The 19,509-nt window shown below is 39.4% G+C and overlaps 2 protein-coding genes across 5 annotated transcripts; one reads left to right on the top strand and one right to left on the bottom strand.

Annotated features, from left to right (window-relative positions):
• Positions 1-4,875: 4,875 nt before the first annotated feature.
• On the bottom strand, positions 4,876-7,151 carry LOC118825421 (cation channel sperm-associated protein 4-like). The gene is made up of 8 exons (XM_036596006.1): positions 7,002-7,151; positions 6,802-6,890; positions 6,451-6,580; positions 6,133-6,269; positions 5,848-5,992; positions 5,494-5,702; positions 5,111-5,273; positions 4,876-4,995 (listed from the first exon to the last, which is right to left on the bottom strand). Exons 1-8 carry the CDS (start codon positions 7,041-7,043, stop codon positions 4,876-4,878), a joined length of 1,035 nt encoding a protein of 344 aa, XP_036451899.1. The 5' UTR covers positions 7,044-7,151.
• A 3,643-nt stretch (positions 7,152-10,794) lies between these two features.
• On the top strand, positions 10,795-19,208 carry extl2 (exostosin-like glycosyltransferase 2). 4 transcript variants are annotated; one of them, XR_005008764.1, is made up of 7 exons: positions 10,795-10,859; positions 12,924-13,354; positions 14,239-14,309; positions 14,504-14,619; positions 16,044-16,967; positions 17,123-17,173; positions 18,622-19,208. XR_005008764.1 is itself a non-coding variant. In XM_036597641.1 (5 exons), exons 1-5 carry the CDS (start codon positions 10,855-10,857, stop codon positions 16,426-16,428), a joined length of 1,008 nt encoding a protein of 335 aa, XP_036453534.1. In that variant the 5' UTR covers positions 10,795-10,854; the 3' UTR covers positions 16,429-18,259. The 4 variants fall into 4 exon arrangements, 1 of the variants encoding a protein (XP_036453534.1); XR_005008763.1 differs by lacking the exon at positions 18,622-19,208 and adding an exon at positions 18,266-18,409; XR_005008762.1 differs by lacking the exon at positions 18,622-19,208 and having other exon boundaries at positions 17,123-18,259.
• The last annotated feature ends 301 nt before the right edge of the window (positions 19,209-19,509 follow it).

The raw sequence follows: 19,509 nt of genomic DNA, 5'->3' as shown, positions 1-19,509 counted from the left end.
AAAGTGAGCCACTCTCAGAAAGGGGACTAGATTTGCTGGAACTACGGGAAGCCCTTTCCCGGGGGCGTGGCAGCCATTTTAAACATGAGGGGATGATATATGAAATATTTCTCATATCCGTGCACTCCTAATCAAAACAACCAAAAATATGTCTTCGGTTCTCGGTTCTTTTGGTTGAATAAAGCAAAAAGCCATTTGAGGCTGTGTGTTACTCTGATTTTTACACGGGAAGGATGTTCTTAGGCGTAATACAAAACGCCTAAAACTCCCTTTCCTGTGCTAAAATCGCAGTAATGCACGGCATCAAGTGGCTTATTGCTTTTATAAAATGGCGGCCAACACGAAATACAATAAAATACACAATTTTTCGGAAAATAATTCAAGTTATTATTAATAATTATCTACATAAACAAGTTTTCCGCCAAGAAATGTAGTTCCATTAGCGTATGGTATCGTTGCCAAGCAACCCTGGACCTGCTGAATAAGCAGAAGATGGTTCGGTTGCCCATCCCTGTATATTGCGGTCATTTCATGACCTTTATAACTTTTTGTCATATAACAATGAACATATGATAACACAGCACTGTTTAATGCAAAATCTTTCGCTTTATAAGTACTTTTTGGTCACCAAATTACCGCCGAGTCTTACTTAGCACCAGTTTAGCTGCGCCCTCTCCTCGTGCTGAGACCGAATCTCAAATGTCTCCCTGCTCCCTACATAGTGCACTTCGTAGGAATTTAAATACTGGATCCTGAACCCGAACGGTTCAAGTGAAAAATTTTAAACTTTTATACCGCTGTTTTACAGTTATTCATACCATAAGTACTTTAAATCAAGCCTGTGATATTAATGATGGAGTTGTTTAGGCTGTTGGCTAGCCGACCAGTCTAGTTCTAGTTAAAAACATAAGTTGTCAGCCCCTCAGTTTAAACAAAAAACGAGTTTTTATTCATTAGTATACTTGGTGGTCCATGCCAGCAGCATTAGAGTCAAAGATTATTCCATTAACAGCACAAGGGTTTTTTTCATGCCGTGGCGCAGTGATACAGAATTCAGTTGTTGTGAGGCGGTCATAGGTGTGGTATATTGTTGACTTTACAACGGTTTCGAGATAAGATAAGATGCTGTAAGATAAGATTAACTTCTGTAATACGAATTTGTGAAAAATCTTAAATTTACCTGTCAAATTTTAAGTTAAGACAAAACTGTAATAGAGCCCCAGAACTCCAGGGTTGGCAGGTAAAGGCACAAGTTCTTTTATTAAGTTATTTTATTTACAACGGCTCAGCCAATCAGATTTCAGGACCGAAACCATCCGTTTTATAAAATAAAAATTACAGAGGTCCTAAAATGTCTGTCTAGCTTGTCTAGTAGAACAGTGTGGTCTACTGTACTGAGTGCTGCACTAAAATCAAATAGAACCAACAAAGATTGTCGCAAAAAGTAAGCATCTTATACCCAGAACTTAAAAATTAAAATAAAGATCTGGAGCCGTATTACAGAAAATTCTTAAGTCTGAGATCATAGTTATCTTATCTGCTTTGTTGTCATGGCAACTTCAGTTAAGACAGAAGCCATTACAGAACAACGGTTCTTAAGTCTCTAATCTTGTCTTATTTCCAGATAAGAAAACGGTTTTACAGAAACATCCTAAGTTGCCAAAAAAATCCTAAACATTTTCTTAACTTCAAGATGAACCCAGAGCGGCTTAACTTCTGTTTTAACCGTCTGTTTCTATTGTTTTGTGCAGTGTCAGGCAGCACAGTTCACTATAACCGGCATGATGGCGCTTCATTGATCTACACTGAAAACGCTGCTTTGACTTGGGAGTTTTTCTGACAGCGTTTAAAAACCCAGACGCTGCAGACTCGATCTCCACCGCCCCCCTCTGATTACCTTCGTGTGTTAATGTTGATGATAAAATCCATATAAGCCATATACTGCGTTCTTTAGCATTATGAATACAGGATTCATATTGAGTTTGGACACACGTCAAATCAAATCAGAGTTTATTTAAATAGCACATTTTACAACAAGCACCGGCACAAAGCAGCTTTACAGACAAATCTAAATTAAAATATAGAAATGGGAAAAGCAGGTAAAGCAACGACCATAATTAAATAGGTTGATTCTCCGTTTTGGTCAATGCAACTGAGAAACTATAGATCAGTGTAGTCGTGCGTCGTTCTGTAGTCTTCGTTATGCCCATATTAGGAACTCCGGGTCTAAGGCCGATTTCTCTATGGCCAGAATGAATAGGGTTTTCGAAAAATAGCCTTTACGCCCCCTGTGGGCCATTTTCAATCCGGTCATGTTGAGCAGTGTAGCCTGAGTACAGGTCAGCTTGTAGCGAGCTATTGTAATAAAACATAGTATATTATTTTATAGTATAATATATATACAGACCGACATACAGTAAATATAGATTATTATATAGTAAAACATGTAAATTGACAGAAACAATAGTACTTTCTTAATCCTCAGTGAGACATTTGGGTACATTATTTTAATATACACTATAATAGTCCAGTGCAGTTAAAAGAGCTGCATTAATGTTATGATGAGAGGTTTAGTAGTTAGCATTCATATAGCTATTTGATATTGTGCACACAGCAACAACATTTCTGAAAGTGTACACAGGATAAACGTATCGGGTTCTGAACATTTTCATTGACGATTCATGATAGAGGCGTTTTTTCGAAAGCCCTATTCATTCTGGCCATAGAGAAATCGGGCTTAGACCCAGAGTTCCTAATATGGGCATAACGAGGACTACAGAATGACGCACGGCTACAGTGGTCTATTAAGTGCTGCTGAAACGTAAACACGTCATCAAGTTAGTTAGCCAGGCAGCTAACGTTAGCTACAGTTACTGAGGTAAAAATGTCTAATAAAACCAAAGCGCGATAAACTGAGAGTTAAGATTGTTGTTTTAGCGCAAACCCAGAGTGTTTCTAACTGGAGAAACCTGTGATTAAAGAACTGTTCATAGCTGAAAACAGAGCAGTACGACTTTCTAAAACCTGCAAAGAAGAGGAAAAGTCGCCACTTACCGTAAATAGTTGGGCTCTTCCCGTAGAGTTGCTGTGGGGGGAGAGCTTCATTTACACCTGCAATGAAATACAAACATCCCGGAGTGGATTCACTGAGTGTGAAATATGGATTTGTTGACTAAAATAGCCAAAATAAATGAGAATGAATGAGTGGTGCTGATTAGCTTAGCAATCACGACCATGTTGTAGCTTAAATTAATATAAGCTAACCCTAATGAATGCAGTGTGAACACTGACTAAGCTAGGCTAAGCTAACGCTATTGAGTGTAATCTAGTGGCTAAGCTAACGCTATTGAGGACCACACAACCCAAACCCGAGTTTGAGCATTTCCTTTTCGCTGGACTTTGTCCCACTGATCATTCTTATTTACTCGTTCACTCATTTTTGATATTTGATATTTGAACTTTGATATTTGAGACTGAACTTTGATTCTGGAGTAAACACATTTTGGGAAAAATGGTAACTAGCAAAGACACTTTCTCTGGATAGACAAAGCACTTTTTGTAAGTTGCTCCGGATAAGAGCGTCTGCTAAATGCTGTAAATGTAAATGTAAATGGGAATGGGGAAAAAAAAAAACTTCATTTACGTTAAAGCAAAGAGAGAGAATTTCGTTTCACTTTAAGGTTATTGTTTACTTTTTTGATAGTTGTTTGATCTTTTAATTTTTTATCACTGCTAATGTCATTGACAGTTGTTGCATCATGTTTATTGATGGGTAAATATAAAATTACAAGGTAAGGTGACTTTGAGTGAAATAACCTAAACGATAATTTAAAGAAAAAGCTGAAGTTAAACCAGTAAAAAGTATTAGTTTCTATCTTTGAATAGAAAATAAATTCCTAAACTCTAAAATTAAATAACAAAATAGGAAAAAAAAAAACTTACCTTAACCTGTCGAACCAAACGAAAACTGAACCTAGAGAAAAGCAATTAGTTGTTAAAATAACTATAAAAAAGTTACACTAATTTTATACTTACCTGAGGACTGAATAACCAAACCTGAAATCGACAACAAAGGTGATTAGTATAGATCAATAACACTGAGTAACACTTGGGTATAAAAAAATAAAAAAAAGAGATTTTGCACTTTGAATCAGTTGTACATTGTTTATTTTATTTGGAGACGTTTCTGTATTTATTTATTTTGTTTTATTTTATTCCTGAAAGAGAAAGAATCTTTGCTACATTGAAGAACTTTACATCATATTTTCTCAATACAGTACATAAATTGCTGTATATCTGGTCTCGTGTCTTTCATGTCTGTTGCTTCATGAGAGAACCAAACTGGTCCATTGGTCATTTCAGCTTCTGTACAGGTAACTCACAAAATATGTGCCATACACACGTGTTTAGAGTACTTCCGATTACATATGTTATATATGTATATATATATATATATATATATATGTATATATATCCTATGCAAGTAGGAACTTGCTTGTTGCGCCAGAAGTGTTATATGTACAGAATGCTGCATTACAACTTTAGTGCATGTTCTCATGAAGAGACATTATAAAGCGTTATAGAACCTGACTTTCTGAAGTCATATGCTCTTGCTGTATAAAATGTTATTTATGTACTTTCAGCTACTTATAAGCAATTACACAAGTTTATGACAGGCATTATGAGGCATTATGTATGCCATATACTGCGTTCTTTAGCATTATGAATACAGGATTCATATTGAGTTTGGGCACAAGTCAAATCAAATCAAAGTTTATTTAAATAGCACATTTTACAACAAGCACTGGCACAAAGCAGCTTTACAGACAAATCTACGTGCTAAATTAGACAAGCAGAGGCCAGGCCTTTGGTCCCTCACACGACCGACATACGTCGCGATTCGACGGCAGCCATGGACATTCTCCTTACGCCTTCCCGGACGAAGCCCTTAGCGTAGATCTGAGGCGTGTCTGCGCTGGAGTCGATAATGTGGGCCTGAAACAGAGAATTAAGCTCAGAGTAAATGGTCCAGCTACAATATGCGGCTTATTTCCAATGGAACAAGGTTCACTTCCAGGCTGTTCACGGTGCTTAAAGTGTTAGGTTTTACCTTCTCCAGGGCGATAAGTGTGGACAGCACATCGCCAGTGCGGCCAGAGGTGATTTTACTGCTCAAGATGTTCTCCTCCACAGAGGCAGCTGCCTGGCTTTGCAGCATCACCTCCTCTTCCTGCTTTCTGTTTATGGGCAGGTTGCTGACTTCCTCCAAAATCCTGGATGAAGATATTTACAGTCAGATCAGAGCTTTGTTTGTACAATTCAAGTGGAATTTCTCATAATAGCTTCTAGCTTCTTAATAGATTAAGCCAAGGCTGTTTTGCCTCAGATGTTGCAGGATACTAATAATAATAATAATAATAATAATAATAATAATAAACTAATAATAACCACAATTAAAACAATCTGTGTGTCAGCTGTGCTGTTGAACCGTACTGTTCTAGCTCCAGATGCAGCTTCAGATATTCCCTCTGGTTCCTGTGTATCGCATCACCGACTAAGAGCAGATTTTCAAAGTTCTCCACGTTGAGGTTGTCGAGACGGCAGCCGATCCGAGGTCTTTGATGTGTGGTCATTTTTGTGTTTTTGACGACCTCTTCAACGTGGGTGATGTCCCCATCGGTGGCTTGATCTTCTGTGTTCGTCTGTTGATTCAAATTTGATTGAATTTAGTGGAAAATGGTCATTTACACAGCATGTACAGTAAGCGTGTCCAGTCTATTATTAAGCAGCATTTATGAAGATGTATTTGCCTACTGTTGTCATTGTAGCTTTAAAATGCAGGCTTACCATAGAGGAACCTTCATATTTTTCTGTCGCTATGTGTAGGTGAGTGATGATGACGGCAATAACGAAGTTCGCAAAGACGAAGGCACCAACACAGATGAATACGACGAAATACACCATGGCACCATACATAATTGCTGGATCACCACTGAAAAGAAAAAACATATTTATATTAAATAAGACAAAACTATAACCAGGTCTTCATTCATCATATGACCCCACAGAAATGTGCCAAAATAGAAAGTGCTTTTTAGAACTGAAACTAAACTGAAAAAAAGAGCTGCTTACTGTTCAAACTTTTTTTGGATTTCATTCCATCCATCTTGGGTGACGCTGACGAACAGCGTGAAGAGCGCCGTAGGTAAATCAGCAAAGGCAGATGGGACAGAAGTTCTGAACAGCAGCACTCCAATCAGTCCAAACAGCTAGTGCAGAATCAAAGACATGAATAAGTAAATACAGGGCAAAGCATCACCATTTGCACTTACAAGGCATAAGTATGGTCACTATTACTAAACATCTTGATCATAGAAACTCCTGTAACTCCACACTAAGAGAACCAGTCACAGTTGAAGCACAGAGCGTGAATGGTGTGAGAACACGTACCACCATGCTGCCTCCAAGAAGCAGGAAGACATTGATGAGTTCAAAAATAGAGTCTGCCAAAGCATGGGTGATCACAGAGCCTCCTGTGGTGTATCCAAAAAACCTGAAGCTGCGAATCAGTTGCAGAATTCTTTAAAAAAGAAAAGACAAAAACGTTGCATGTCAAACTGAAACAAACATAGTAATCAGGTGTATAAAGGTTACAACAAAATGTAGCTTGACAGAAAACGACAGCTAAATTATGCATCCTGGCCTCAAGCAGATACAGTTTTACTCTTTTTATGAGGAATAATGATGGTAATGGATCAAATAGTGAGGATTTTGAAGTGCAGTAACAGAAATGTTCCTTACATGATGACCCTGTTGTCAAACTCAGACGAGGTCCTGGGCCCTGCAATCAGAACCACGGTGATCGCAAAGTCCAGCAGGTTCCATGAGTTCTGCAAATACAAAACAACAAAAAAGACTTAGGATGTGACAGAGCAACATTCAGTGAGGTATATAAACAAATATAAGTGCATATTTTGGAGTAAAATCAGTAAAAGCAGTACCTTCCAGAAAATCCTGAAGCCAGTAAACAACTTCAGAAGCATCTCCAAAAGAAACACCGTGAAGACGATGTGGTCGCAGGCAGAGAATATGGCTTCATATTTCTGAAATCAGAGTCAGGAAGAGCATTAATTTAAAATACATGCTACATAAACGTTCACACAAATACAATCCCCGGCAGCTTTCCCTCTGAAATGAGCCGTGCTCACCTTGACTACTGTTGGCTTGGTCCGGAAACCAATCACGACGCAGTTGCCAAGAGCCACAGCTATGATGAGGATTTTGAAGATGACGTGGTTCAGCAGCCTCTGTATTAAGCCGGTGGAGACAATTTGTCCACTTTTTAGGTCACCCTACATGTGAGACAAGAACAGTGTTCATTATTAACCAGTTGCCCAAAAGGTTTTGGTCAAGACCCAGAGAAAAAACACAGCAGATCTACCAAAGATTTCTTGATTTACAGTAGAGGTGATCAGCTCCAGGCCTGGAGAGCCAGAGTCCAGCACAGTTTGGTGATTCCTCTCCATTAATTCACCAGCTAAACGTTGGAATTATGTGAAAACCTTAAAGCTTAATGTGAAAAGTTATCCAGCACAGCTCCTCGTTTCCCGGCAGAATATTCTATACTGGAGGTTTCAGTTCACCTCAGTCTATTTGCTCTGCTTTTGACTTACATTTTGTTGTTCCACTTGTTCCCTGCCTTCCTCTGTCACTGACAGTGGTTCCACAGGTCTCTTGAATGCTCTCTGCCACACAGACAACACACAAAATTTATAAGAAAAGGAATTCGACAGCATGCACACAAACAAAGTACATAAAAGAATACGATAAAGGAGAAAAATGTGTAAGAGAATGTGCAAATACAGGATTTATAAGAACACGTCAATGAAGAATGGAATTAAAAAGTTAGCCATTTAAAGGATTTAAAGGATTAAGTAAAAGAAAAACAGAAAAGAATGTGTAAAAGAACGGGTGAATACAGAATTAACTAGAACAGGTTAAAAAAGAACTGGGCCTACATTTAGCATATGGAAAATGTTCTCGTTCTTCATTATATCGCTGTGTTGAAGTTCACAGGCAGTTTCTTCCTCTCTTTCCTCTCCGTGTCTCTCTCTGACTGTCACCAGCTACCAAATGGCGTGACGTCACAATGGAGCTGCCTTTTATAGAGGATTGCCGATGACGTCACACACGGCCACCCTTTTAGTTGGCAACTTTTTTAAAAACGTTTTTTTTTAACATTTTAAAGCACATTAATCAATGTATTTGAGTATATTGACTTGATTTCATTTGATTTGATGTTTTAGTGACGACAAACGAAAACTGTAATCTTCACATGTCCTTATTAAAGAAGGCCGAGAGGAAGACGTCGTGTTCTGAGACACATAAGCTGGACGTCCGTCCCACCGCCGTCTTTTAAAGCTCAGAGCATAAACTTCGTCTCCTTTCCAGTTTCCAAAGAACTTGCAGAGAGGAGAATTACCGCTCCGTAATGTCCTCCGGGTTTCTCAAACGCTAGAGGGCGCTCCCGAGCGAGTGCAAAATGAATGGGTTAAGATGGAGCATTTGAGCAAAAATATTTAGCGTGTTATAAATCCTTAAACATTTTTAATGTAAAAGAATACATTCATTTCCTGAACACAGAACAGCATAAAACATTTTAACACTGCTGTTATATTTTAAGAGCTTTTAAACTCGAGCTATAGGAGTTTAAAATAGGAGTTAAAATCAGCTTGTTGGTTATGCGGCAAGCGGGGAGCACAATAACCAGAACAACCTAAAAAAAAACAACACACGTTAATGCATTATTGAGCCAAAAGCCACACTATTTATAAAGTTTTAATCTGATCTCATCAGTGATTTCAAATAAGATTTTTAAATGGTAATTTGACCTGCAGTTTTGAGGGTTTTTGTCTCTCCCCATTCAAAATGAGAGGAGTCTGGTATTGTGCAGCAGGAAATAACTGCCCAGCGGTGTTGCAAAGATGGCCATTGAGTGTACAGCCTTTCCTATGAGGACTCTGTCCAAAATTTGAAGCTGACGCATCTCACTGAACAGGTACGTTAGCCAACAGTGTATCCACTACAAAGCTAGCGCTAGCAAGTGTCTTCCTGACTCAGTAATATTTGCTGTATGATTTTTATACCAGAACACAGTCAAATTTATATGTTTCTACCGTATTTGTCCTGCCAAATCTGCTAGCCAATTTAGTCTACTCTGACCTTGTGCAGTGTGTTTGGTTTGGTTTGTCCCACACTGCTTAATAGTTCACCGGTCAGTCAGTCCAAAGTGCTATTCACTTTAAAAGGGTGTTTTTTCCTCAGTGATTTGTGATTGCCAGTAACGAGTTCAATTCCGGAAACATGCAAAAAGTGTGAAGGACACAATCACTCGACCGTGAGAGTGTGGGGTTCATGTCCCCCGCGTCCCCTCATGTCTCCTAAGCCCTTGACCTTCCCTGCTGGAATGTGTACTTTACAAACAATGCATTCTGCACATGGTCAGTTAGGACACACCCAGTGCTGTCCCCTGCGTTTTGAGGAGCTTTGTATGGAGAGGAATTCGTGCCAGATTGAAAAGCAGTCACCACAGTGGACCTCCTTAATGAAAAACAATGCATTTTAAAAATGAAATGCTGAATTCATGTCAGAACTGAATACAATCTGCCTTGAAATGTAATAAAGGCACGACTATATTACTTTCCACTGTGCAGTACACTGTTAAAAAAGGTTCTTTAAGCGTTTTTTAGTAAAGAAAATGGTTCTATATAGAACCATGAACACTCAAAGAACCCTTTGCATAATTAAGGGGTTCTTCACATCATGAAAGGGTTCTTCAGATTGATGGAGAATGTGCTGAAGATGGTTCTATATAGCACCAAAAAGAGTTTTTCTATTGTAACAAGCCTAATATCATGACAAAAGAACACACGTTCTCTATAATTACATAATTACATTACATACATAATTAAATGGTTGAGATGTAAACAGAGTCATTCAGAGTGGTTTGGTGTGAAATGCTCTGTTCTAGAGAAACTTACAGTCAGAATTGTTCACAGTGGTGATGATAGGAACCAGACGTCCACCTCTAAAAGCTCCCTCACAGAAAGTTACATAAAAAGGTTATGATAATGCGGCCTGATGCCTGAGACATTGTTTTAAGATAGTTTTGTGGTAGTTTTGGCCTAAATCGTCTTGTTAAGCCATTTATTTTAATCTGTTCATGGTGGAGGGATACATGCAGGGTGTTATGAAGCAAAATAGTCCCAAAAGTAAACTTATATTCTCAGATTTATTACTTTTTCACCATCATCAACATTACATAGAAAAATCCGGAAGCCGTGTGGGTTCACTGGTGGTTTTGGACAGTAAATAAAATGGCTATATTCGTGTTGTAGACACTGTGACTTCTGGTTCCTATCACCACCACTGTAAAGACTTCTGAGTCCCTACACATCAAACCACTCTGAAGGACTTGGTTTATATCTCAATATTTGAAATATGTACACATTTGGGGGAAAAAGGTAGGGAATTCTCCTTAATAAAGCATTCAAAAAATATAAAAGTAGTGTTGAAATATATTATTTTTGCTCTGTGTGGAGAAAACGAGCGCGTTTGTCTGTGTGAAAAGGATGTGATTTACACATCACAGTTTGACACAAAAGCTCCATTGGAACCCATTCATTTTGGACCCAGCAGCGCCCTCTGCTGGCCGAGCAGCCTGAGTGGCAGTTCTCCTCCTCAAAATTCTCTGTGGCGCTTAAACGCGCATGCGCTTTGAAATCCGCAAACTTACCAACTTCCTTCGCTGGAAAAGTTGTTGCGCCAGGATCATGGGAATCTTAAGGCCATAAAATGAGGTAGGCGGTCATACATGGTCATATAATCTCATGCATTTATCGCCTGGACACCAGAGCTGGAGAGACATCGCAGTCTTAGCTGTCTTAACTGTGAAGTACCGAAGCTCCTGTCCGTTTGCGTGTTTAACGCAGCTAAAGTCGGTCTGTAGAGGTGATACTGAAAAAGTTCATTATTAAAATATCACTAATACTCCAGTTACACGCCTGATTTCATACCTGTTTCATGTGCCTCAATGCAATTTTGATGTATTTGTGCTTTCCTTAGTATTTTCAAATGTCTATGGAGCATCTGGAGTGATATGGTGATTATTTTTTAATAAGGCCTGACCACAGATTACTATGTTGAGGCCACGAGTTACGTTTTTCATAACTCAATACTTGTCGCCTCGATCTAGTATTTTATGGCATCAATATATTGACTTGTGGCCTCAATATATTAACTAGTGCACTCAATATATTAGTACTTGGCCTAGATATATTAATTTGTGGGTTCAGTATAGTAACTTGTGGCCTCAATATAGTAATTCATTGCTTCAATTTATAAACTCTTGGCCTCAATATATTAACTCTTGGCTTCAATATATTAACTAGTGCACTCAATATATTAGCACTTGGCCTCAATATATTAATTTTTGGCCTCTATATAGTAACTCTTGGCCTCTTAGTAATTTGTGTCCTCAGTATATTAATTTGTGCCCTCAATATAGTAATTTATGAAATCAATATATTAACTTGTGGCCTCAATATAGTAATTCATGGCTTCAGTATATAAACTCTTGGCCTCAATTAGTGCCCTCAATATGTTAACTCTTGGCCTCAATATATTAACTAGTAGCTTCAATATATTAACACTTGGCCTCAATGTATTCATTTGTGGCCTCGAGATAGTAACTCGTGGCCTTACTATAGTGGCCTCAATATATTCATTTGTGGGCTCAATATAGTAACTCTTGGCCTTAATATATATATTTTTGGCTTAATTATGTTAATTTGTGTCCTTGGTATATTAATTTGTGGCCTCAATATAGTAATTTGTGGCCACATCTTGTTTTACAATGTCATTTTATGGGCTCCGTATTTGACAATACATTCGTGAGGAAAGCAGTCAGTGTTTCCTCATCTCCACTTTAGTCATTCACATTGAGTTACTGATACATGGAGTGCTGAACCAGTGATTTCACTGAATGAACAGCAGGACTGGACAAGTCTATTATTTACTAAATCTTTACACGACAAGTAGATCGTTTTATTTGTATTAGGTTAAAGATAAATTCCATCAGTTTTACAGGAATGTCAGCACATTTAAATGGTTAAGATTCCATTGGGTTTGATGTGAAATGCTCCGTTTCAGAAAAAATAGTTTTAAGTCAAAATAGTTTTTTCAGATTTATGACTGTTTTACAATCATTCACAATACATATAAAACTCAGAAGGCACATGTAGGTTCACTGGTGGGCTTGGATAGTAAATAAAATGGCTATATTTGTGCTGTAGACATGGCGAGTCTACATTTTTCCACAATGAACCATTTCACATCAAACCACTCTGAATGACTGTTTACATCTCAACAATTTAATCATGAGGCAAAGGGTTGCCATGCCAATGGTCAAGACCCATTACCCCTCTTATTCATTTGGATTAATGTTGTTTATTTAGTGAATACTAGGTAAAAAGTTGGAGTCCAAATTTTGAAATATTCCTATAGTCATGAAAGTCATTATGATTTTAACAAGCAATTTAGCTTATCTCAAATGTTATATGTTCTCAGATTTAAGAACTTTAAAAGGTCTGAACTCTGTGCTCCACCAGAGGGCAGTGCAGCGCTTGCATCTTATGCTTCAGTTAGAGTTTCTTATATGTTTATTTAGGCCTGTGGTAATCATTACATCATCACCCAATTGCAATTATTTGAGATGATCACAGTTAATCAGACTGACTACAGTAATTTTAAATTTAATTCAAAAATCTTTATTCGTTTGTTTACTTGTTTATTGTTTGAGTAGGGGTTTTACTCAGATCTGTAAGGCAAAGACTGTGTAAAGTTTTGATCTCTTTTGTTTATAGGCTTCACCTCCGTGGCTGCAGGCCCCTCAGCCCTCGGCGGGCGCACGTCATCGTTGTCCCGTTGCTGCTGCTGCTGCTGGTGGTCGGTGCAGCCTTAACTTCTTTACTCCCCTCCCCTGAAGATGGCGTCCTCGGTGTCCTCCGTCGCCGGGCCAACATCTCGCGGGTCATCCGGCCTGAGCGGTCCGACTCGTTCACCGTCATCATGCAGACGTTCAACCGCACTGACCTGCTGCTGAAGCTGCTGAACCATTACCAGGCTGTTCCACACCTGCACCGGATCGTTATAGTCTGGAACAACGTCGCGGAGCCGCCACCGGTCAAGCTGTGGGACTCTCTGGGGCCTCATCCTGTCCCAGTGGTCTTCAAGGAGCAGAGCAGTAACCGGATGCGCAACCGGCTGCAGCCTTTCGCCGAGATAGAGACTGATGGTGGGTGTTTTATTGGGAGAGTAGATTACTTAAATTTTGTCACTTTTGTCCAATTTATATATAACAATATGCTGAAAACCGTTGCTGAACTAACTTTATCCTAAAAATTACATTTGGTCGAATGAAATATAGAATATATCACAAATCGTTTTATATATTAAATCAACACAGTTATATTTCAGTTCACTTACTGCTGACCGCAATTGAGCTCATGTAATATACTTTATTTAAGTGTAGCTAATGTATATAAGGATGCATCGATACCGATGTCTGATATTGTGCTCATTTCTTATACTCATAAAAAAAATCCAAAATCCATGTGATGATACCATGCGATGTAAATCTCATGTACGCTGGTGCGCTAATCACTAAACAAATCCGTGGCAGCCAGACGCAAAGTTATTGGTCACTTTGAACATTCTGCCTTAGAAAATTCACACCAGGTCATATTGACTGGGTCATATTAGCCTACAAATACAATCACAACCACTTCCCCAATATGGGTGGAGACACGTAGGCTAGCAAAACAGAAGCAAAAAAGTTGACATTTGCGACCAAAGTCTGTATGCTGACTGAACTCACTTACTATCTTCCTTTGACTTTCTCCTTTCTGATGGATTAAATCATATCTCGGCAAAAATATATCCTAAAAAATGAATAACTTGTACTTTATGGCTGTTTCGACTGCAATAAGCCAAATTTTGGTAAAACTATCACTTTAAACAGACTCTAAAAACAGCTCTTTATAGATCTGCGCCTCTTGCAGAGGAAGGAAGGCATCTCAGGATACTTCTGCAACTTTGAATGATCTAACTTTGTTGAAATGGTGGTTCCTGTTATCACTGTTTGTCTGATAGCCTGAACCGTATTGTTTTTCTCCTCAGCTGTGTTGATGCTGGATGATGACACACTTGTCAGCGCTCCTGATATCAGCTTTGCTTTCTCCATCTGGAAGGTAAAGTGTGGTGTTGACATGGTGGATACTGGATATCACACACGCCGTATCTCATGTCCTCAGTGAACATGATCTAGATTACCTGCTTCTGTTACAGTAGAAAGGAGACAGACTGCCTAGTTAGTATTTTTTATCTCTACATTCGGTCTGAGGTCTCTTTCTCTCTCTTACATGCACACGATCATCTTTCACAGCAATTCTCAGACCAGATCGTGGGTTTCGTACCGAGGAAGCACGTGACCACGGCCTCTGGCGTGTACAGCTACGGCAGCTTTGAGCTGCAGGATCCTGAAGTGGGTGGTGGAGACAGGTGGGAAACAAAGCTACTCTGATTTTGAGAGCTGTTTGGAAAAAATTGCACACATCCTTAAAGTCCCAGTGTGTCCCAAGTGTGTGATACTAAACCTCTGAAAAACAGCTAGCAACAGTTGCTAAGCAGTGATTGAAGGACTGAGGAAAATGGGGCGGGTCCTGAGATGGTTCTGTTTGGCTCAGTCCCTAGTGTTGGCCATCTAGTCACACCCCTTTCCCATAGTGTGGCACATGGATTTTGTCATATACTGGAGACTGTACTGTATACTGCTATGAAGAGAAGCACAAAGTATACAGTATATATTACATTACATATTGAAAATAATGTTTCTGAGAGAGCGCCAGTTGCCTGTGGTGTCCCCCAGGGTTCAATTCTTGGGCCACTCTTATTTAATTTATACATGTTTATACATCTCGGCCAAATACTACAAGACTATGGGATATCTTACCATATCTTGCTATGCAGATGATACTCAGATCTACTTGGCCCTCTCCACAAACAACTATGGTCCTCTTCACTCATTTTGTAAGTGCCTTATGATACAGTATATATCACATTACATATTGAAAATAATGTTTCTGAGAGAGTGCCTGTGACCTGTGGTGTCTCCCAGGGTTTAATTTTTGGGCCACTCTTATTTAATTCATACATGCTGCCTCTTGGCCAAATACTACAAGACTATGGGATATCTTACTACAGCTATGCAGATGATACTCAGATCTACTCGGCCCTCTCCCCAAACAACTATGGCCCTTTCTACTGATTATTTTATCTGGGAATAGCAATGAGAGGCACAGACTAGCTGGCTGTCTGGATTTGAGAGCCCTGAAATCTAAAGAACTAGTACGTAACCTTGGTGTACTAATGGCCTCTGATCTTAGTTTTAGCAGTCGTGTCAAAGCAGTTACTAAATCAGCTTTTTATCACCCTAAAAACATCAACAAGATCAGAGATTTTCTGACCAAAGCAGGCTTGGAGAAACTCATCTGTGCCTTTATTTCTAGCAGGATTGATCACTGTAATGGTCTCCTAACTGGACTCCCAAAAAAGACAAACAGCTTCAGCTGATTCACAGTGCAGCTGCCAGAGTCTGACTAGGAGTAAAAGAAAGGATCACATCACTCCATTCTTAAATCCTTACACTGGCGACCAGTCTGTTACAGAATAGACTTTAAGATACTATTACTGGTACCAGTATATGTATTTCATATGCTGCGATATGAGCCGAGCAGAACTCTCAGATCATTAGGAACTGGTCATTGGTCACTTCTTCCACAGCTGTAGTGGATTCAGTACCTGCTAAAGTGGAACACTTTACAGGACAAGAGTCAGTATAATTGTACACCCAGCTGTCCAGCGAAGACTGTGGGATGGTAAATGATGAACGAATGGTGAAGCGAATCCTCTTTTCTCTAACGCAGGTACTCCATGGTGCTGGTGGGCGCTGCCTTCTTCCACCGCCGCTTCCTGGAGCTGTTCCAGACGCAGTCGGCCGAAGTGCACGCCCTGCTGGACGAGACACAGAACTGCGACGATATCGCCATGAACTTTGTGGTGGCGCGGGAGCTGTCGCCTCTCGGGCGGGCGTCGGGGGTGTTTGTGAAGCCTGTGGACCTGAGGAACCTGGAGAAGGAGGCAAGCAGCGGGTACGTGGGCATGTGGCACCGGGCGGAACACCTGCTCCAGCGATCACACTGCCTGAACAGACTGGCGCAGATCTACGGAGGAATGCCGCTCCGCTACTCCAACATCATGATCTCACAGTTCGGCTTCCCCAGCTATGGCAACCACAAGGGCAGGAGCTGATATCCTGGACTGAGGTTTAGACAGGAGCCTTGAGGAGCTTCTTCTGGAACTTCTACCTTTCGCTACACAGAACATTTACAGAACAATTAGGGCTGTCTAGATCTGAGCTGTAAGCTCAGTATTGCAGTATTTTAATAGATATCGACTGTATTATACCCAATCAATTTCCAGTCTTTTGCCAAAGTGACATTGGTTAAAATCAGTCATTCAGAGTGGTTAAATGAGACATTTAAGTCACAGTTGTTTACAGTGGTGGTGATAGGAACCAGACGTCTGCAGCATTGATTACTTTTGACAGCTGCATTACAGAATGCTGTTATATGAAATGGTTACGAATACACTGCCTGATATCTGAGACGTTGTTTTATTATTGTTTGTGATAATTCTCGGCCTAAAATCTGTTCATTGAAATCTTTTAGTGGCAAGTCGGGGGCCAACGAGGACCACAGGCATCCTGGTACAATCGCTGGCTCCCCCAGTGGCCCTCCTGGCGAGTCACATATCCATGATATGCTGCATAATATATCTGATTTATTACAGTAGGTACAGTAGGGTTGTTGGAGTATTTTAAAGTTGATTTGGGGGTTTTGTTAGTCAAAAAAGTACAGAAGAAAACATTTTTACCATTTTCATATATGTGAAGGTTCACTGGCGGTTTTGGATAGTAAATAAAATGGCTATATTTGTGTTGTAGACATGGTGACCCCTGGTTCCCATCACCACCACTGTAAGAAATCAAGAGTTGGTAAGTTTCTCTACAGCAAATCATTTCACATCAAACCACTCTGAATGACTTTGTTTACATCTCAACAATAGAACTTGGTAAAATGTGGGTGAATTTTGAAAAGAAATGGTGGAATTCTCCTTTAAGGCTATTCTACTCCATTTATGCTGCTGTCATAGAGGTTACATAAAAGACTTTCTATTGTTTGTACATTATCTATAACTTGCAGCAGTGTTTTAAGTCATATACGTGCCAATATTTTGACTGCAGATAAGCTAGCTGCCTTTTATCAAAGCACAGTTAAACTAGCTACATCAGCGTTCATCTAAAAATACTTTAAAATTGTATGAGTTGCACAAAATTGACAATGCAGTTTAGAAAAAAATCTTTGACACTTCACACAGTTTTTATAATTTTTTTTTTTGGTTAAATACTTGTGTTCAGTGCTGGGTTTATTTAGTAAATGTGTATCTTGGTGCTGACAGAGAAAATGCGTTTTTGACAGGTTCAGTGTTACATATATAGCCTATTAGGGATGCACTGATCTTACCTTTTTATGGCTGATTCAGATTTTTCTACAGCCAACTTGGCTGACTTTTATTAGCCTTTTTAAAAGCCAAAGCTCACACTGAGTGACACATGAAACACAGCAGCACATTTCCAGAACTTTGATTAACAAGTATAAACAGTGTAAACATTATTTGCTATTTTTTCAGTTTTAAATCGGTTCCCTATTAAAAAAAACATGAATGAAATAAGCTGCTAGATTGAAAGCAACATGGCGAATGGAGTCGTGTAATTATGCTGTGAAGTTTTGGTGCAGGTGTAACAGCATCATTCACATTACCCTCCTCACGTCTACCTCGTAAAACTGCATCACTGCTCCTTCAGTATTGGCCCATTCTGAGGGTGCATCCCTGTAGACTATATATTGGCGTGTTCCAGTGCTCTCTGGGAATTTAATAAGTTGTGTGTTTTTGCTCTGCTACCCTGAAAGCAAGTTTAAAGCTCGCAAGGTTTTGTTGTTTGATCAACATGTTACTGTACATCTCATACAAATCTGATATATTGTCTTCTTCTCCTCACTATTAAATGCATTTGACTTGTTTTCAGTTTGAACCTTTTCCTGTTATTGGTGTGCGGATTCCAATGCATTGTGTTCAGGTTGTACTGCTAACTTTCGGCCAGCAGATGGAGCCTGAAGCTTCATTGATCAGAATCAGAATCACTTTATTGCACAACGTATGTTATACGTACAAGGAGTTTGTCTTGGTGAGTGCTCACATGTATGACATTTAACACAGTAAACAGACCAGACGAGCACTCAGACTGGTGATACATATTTCTCTAAAGGACAAATAAAATAAAAATAAAATAAATAGAAGAACATGTAGGTCTGGATAGACATGTAATAGCTATTGTATATAGAATATTACAAATAAAAAAATGTATAAAATTTTGTGTTTCAGGAGCAGCCAGAAGCCGGCAGCTGATGGAAAATGAAAACATCTCAATCACATCAAAGGATATATGCAGATGTGTGCAGAAGTGTGGGCAACACTGGCCAAATGGTGGCTTACTTTGTTGATTTTTGGTGTGAGAAAAATGCTTAATGCAGTTACTTACAAATGATAAACTGAGAAAAAGTGATAGAATAGTAATTTCAAACGTTTAGACACCATTTTAAAATCTGAGGACTCATTAAGCCTTAACTGACTCGTTAAGACTGGTGATGCTGACAATTCCAGAATGTAATAAATTCTCTGACTCTTCAAACCTTGTGCTAACACTCTGCTTAGCAGCAAGAGAGGGCTATAAAAATATATCAAAACGCAGAAATGCCGTTAAGATGAAGAATAGAAGTCAAGGCAAAATCTGGAAGACCAAGAAAACTCTCAGATCCGCTCGTATGCTGGCCAGAAATGCAAAGCAAAACCCCCATATGACAGCAAATGGCACTGCAGTGGTGGGGCACTGTTCTACTGTGCAGTGTTGCTTACACAAACACGATCTGCATGGAGGACCTGCGACCTCATCACAGAAGTCAATGCCTGAAGTATGCAAAACAACATCTAGATACGCAAGAGCCATTTTGGAAACAAGTGTGGTGTGATGAAGATGGATACAGATGGATCTCTTTGACCGCAATAACCAAAGGTGTGTTTGGAGGGGAAAAAAACAGCAGCATTTGATGAAAGAAACACCTTGCAAACTGTTAAGCATGACGGTGGATCTGTTAGACACTGGGACTGTGTGGCAGTTAAAGTGTTACAGAAAAAAATCCACCATGAAAAATGTCAAGAAACACAAGCTGAAGCTTTTGGAATGACCCTCACAGCACCCTGACTTTAAAAGTC

The sequence above is a fragment of the Colossoma macropomum genome, unplaced genomic scaffold (assembly GCF_904425465.1).
Source record: "Colossoma macropomum unplaced genomic scaffold, Colossoma_macropomum, whole genome shotgun sequence".
In the NCBI taxonomy this organism is placed as follows: Eukaryota; Metazoa; Chordata; class Actinopteri; order Characiformes; family Serrasalmidae; genus Colossoma; species Colossoma macropomum.
This window is presented reverse-complemented; position numbering and strand designations above follow the sequence as displayed.

Excerpts from the sequence above, each read along its gene's own strand:
- LOC118825421 (XM_036596006.1), bottom strand. The coding sequence starts at position 7,043 with ATGCTTCTGAAGTTGTTTACTGGCTTCAGGATTTTCTGGAAG. Across the intron at positions 6,581-6,801 it reads TTTGACAACAGGGTCATCAT|AATTCTGCAACTGATTCGCA; the intron begins GTAAGGAACATT and ends TCTTTTTTAAAG. Across the intron at positions 6,270-6,450 it reads TTCTTGGAGGCAGCATGGTG|CTGTTTGGACTGATTGGAGT; the intron begins GTACGTGTTCTC and ends ATTCTGCACTAG.
- extl2 (XM_036597641.1), top strand. Across the intron at positions 14,310-14,503 it reads TTGCTTTCTCCATCTGGAAG|CAATTCTCAGACCAGATCGT; the intron begins GTAAAGTGTGGT and ends CATCTTTCACAG. Across the intron at positions 14,620-16,043 it reads GAAGTGGGTGGTGGAGACAG|GTACTCCATGGTGCTGGTGG; the intron begins GTGGGAAACAAA and ends TCTCTAACGCAG.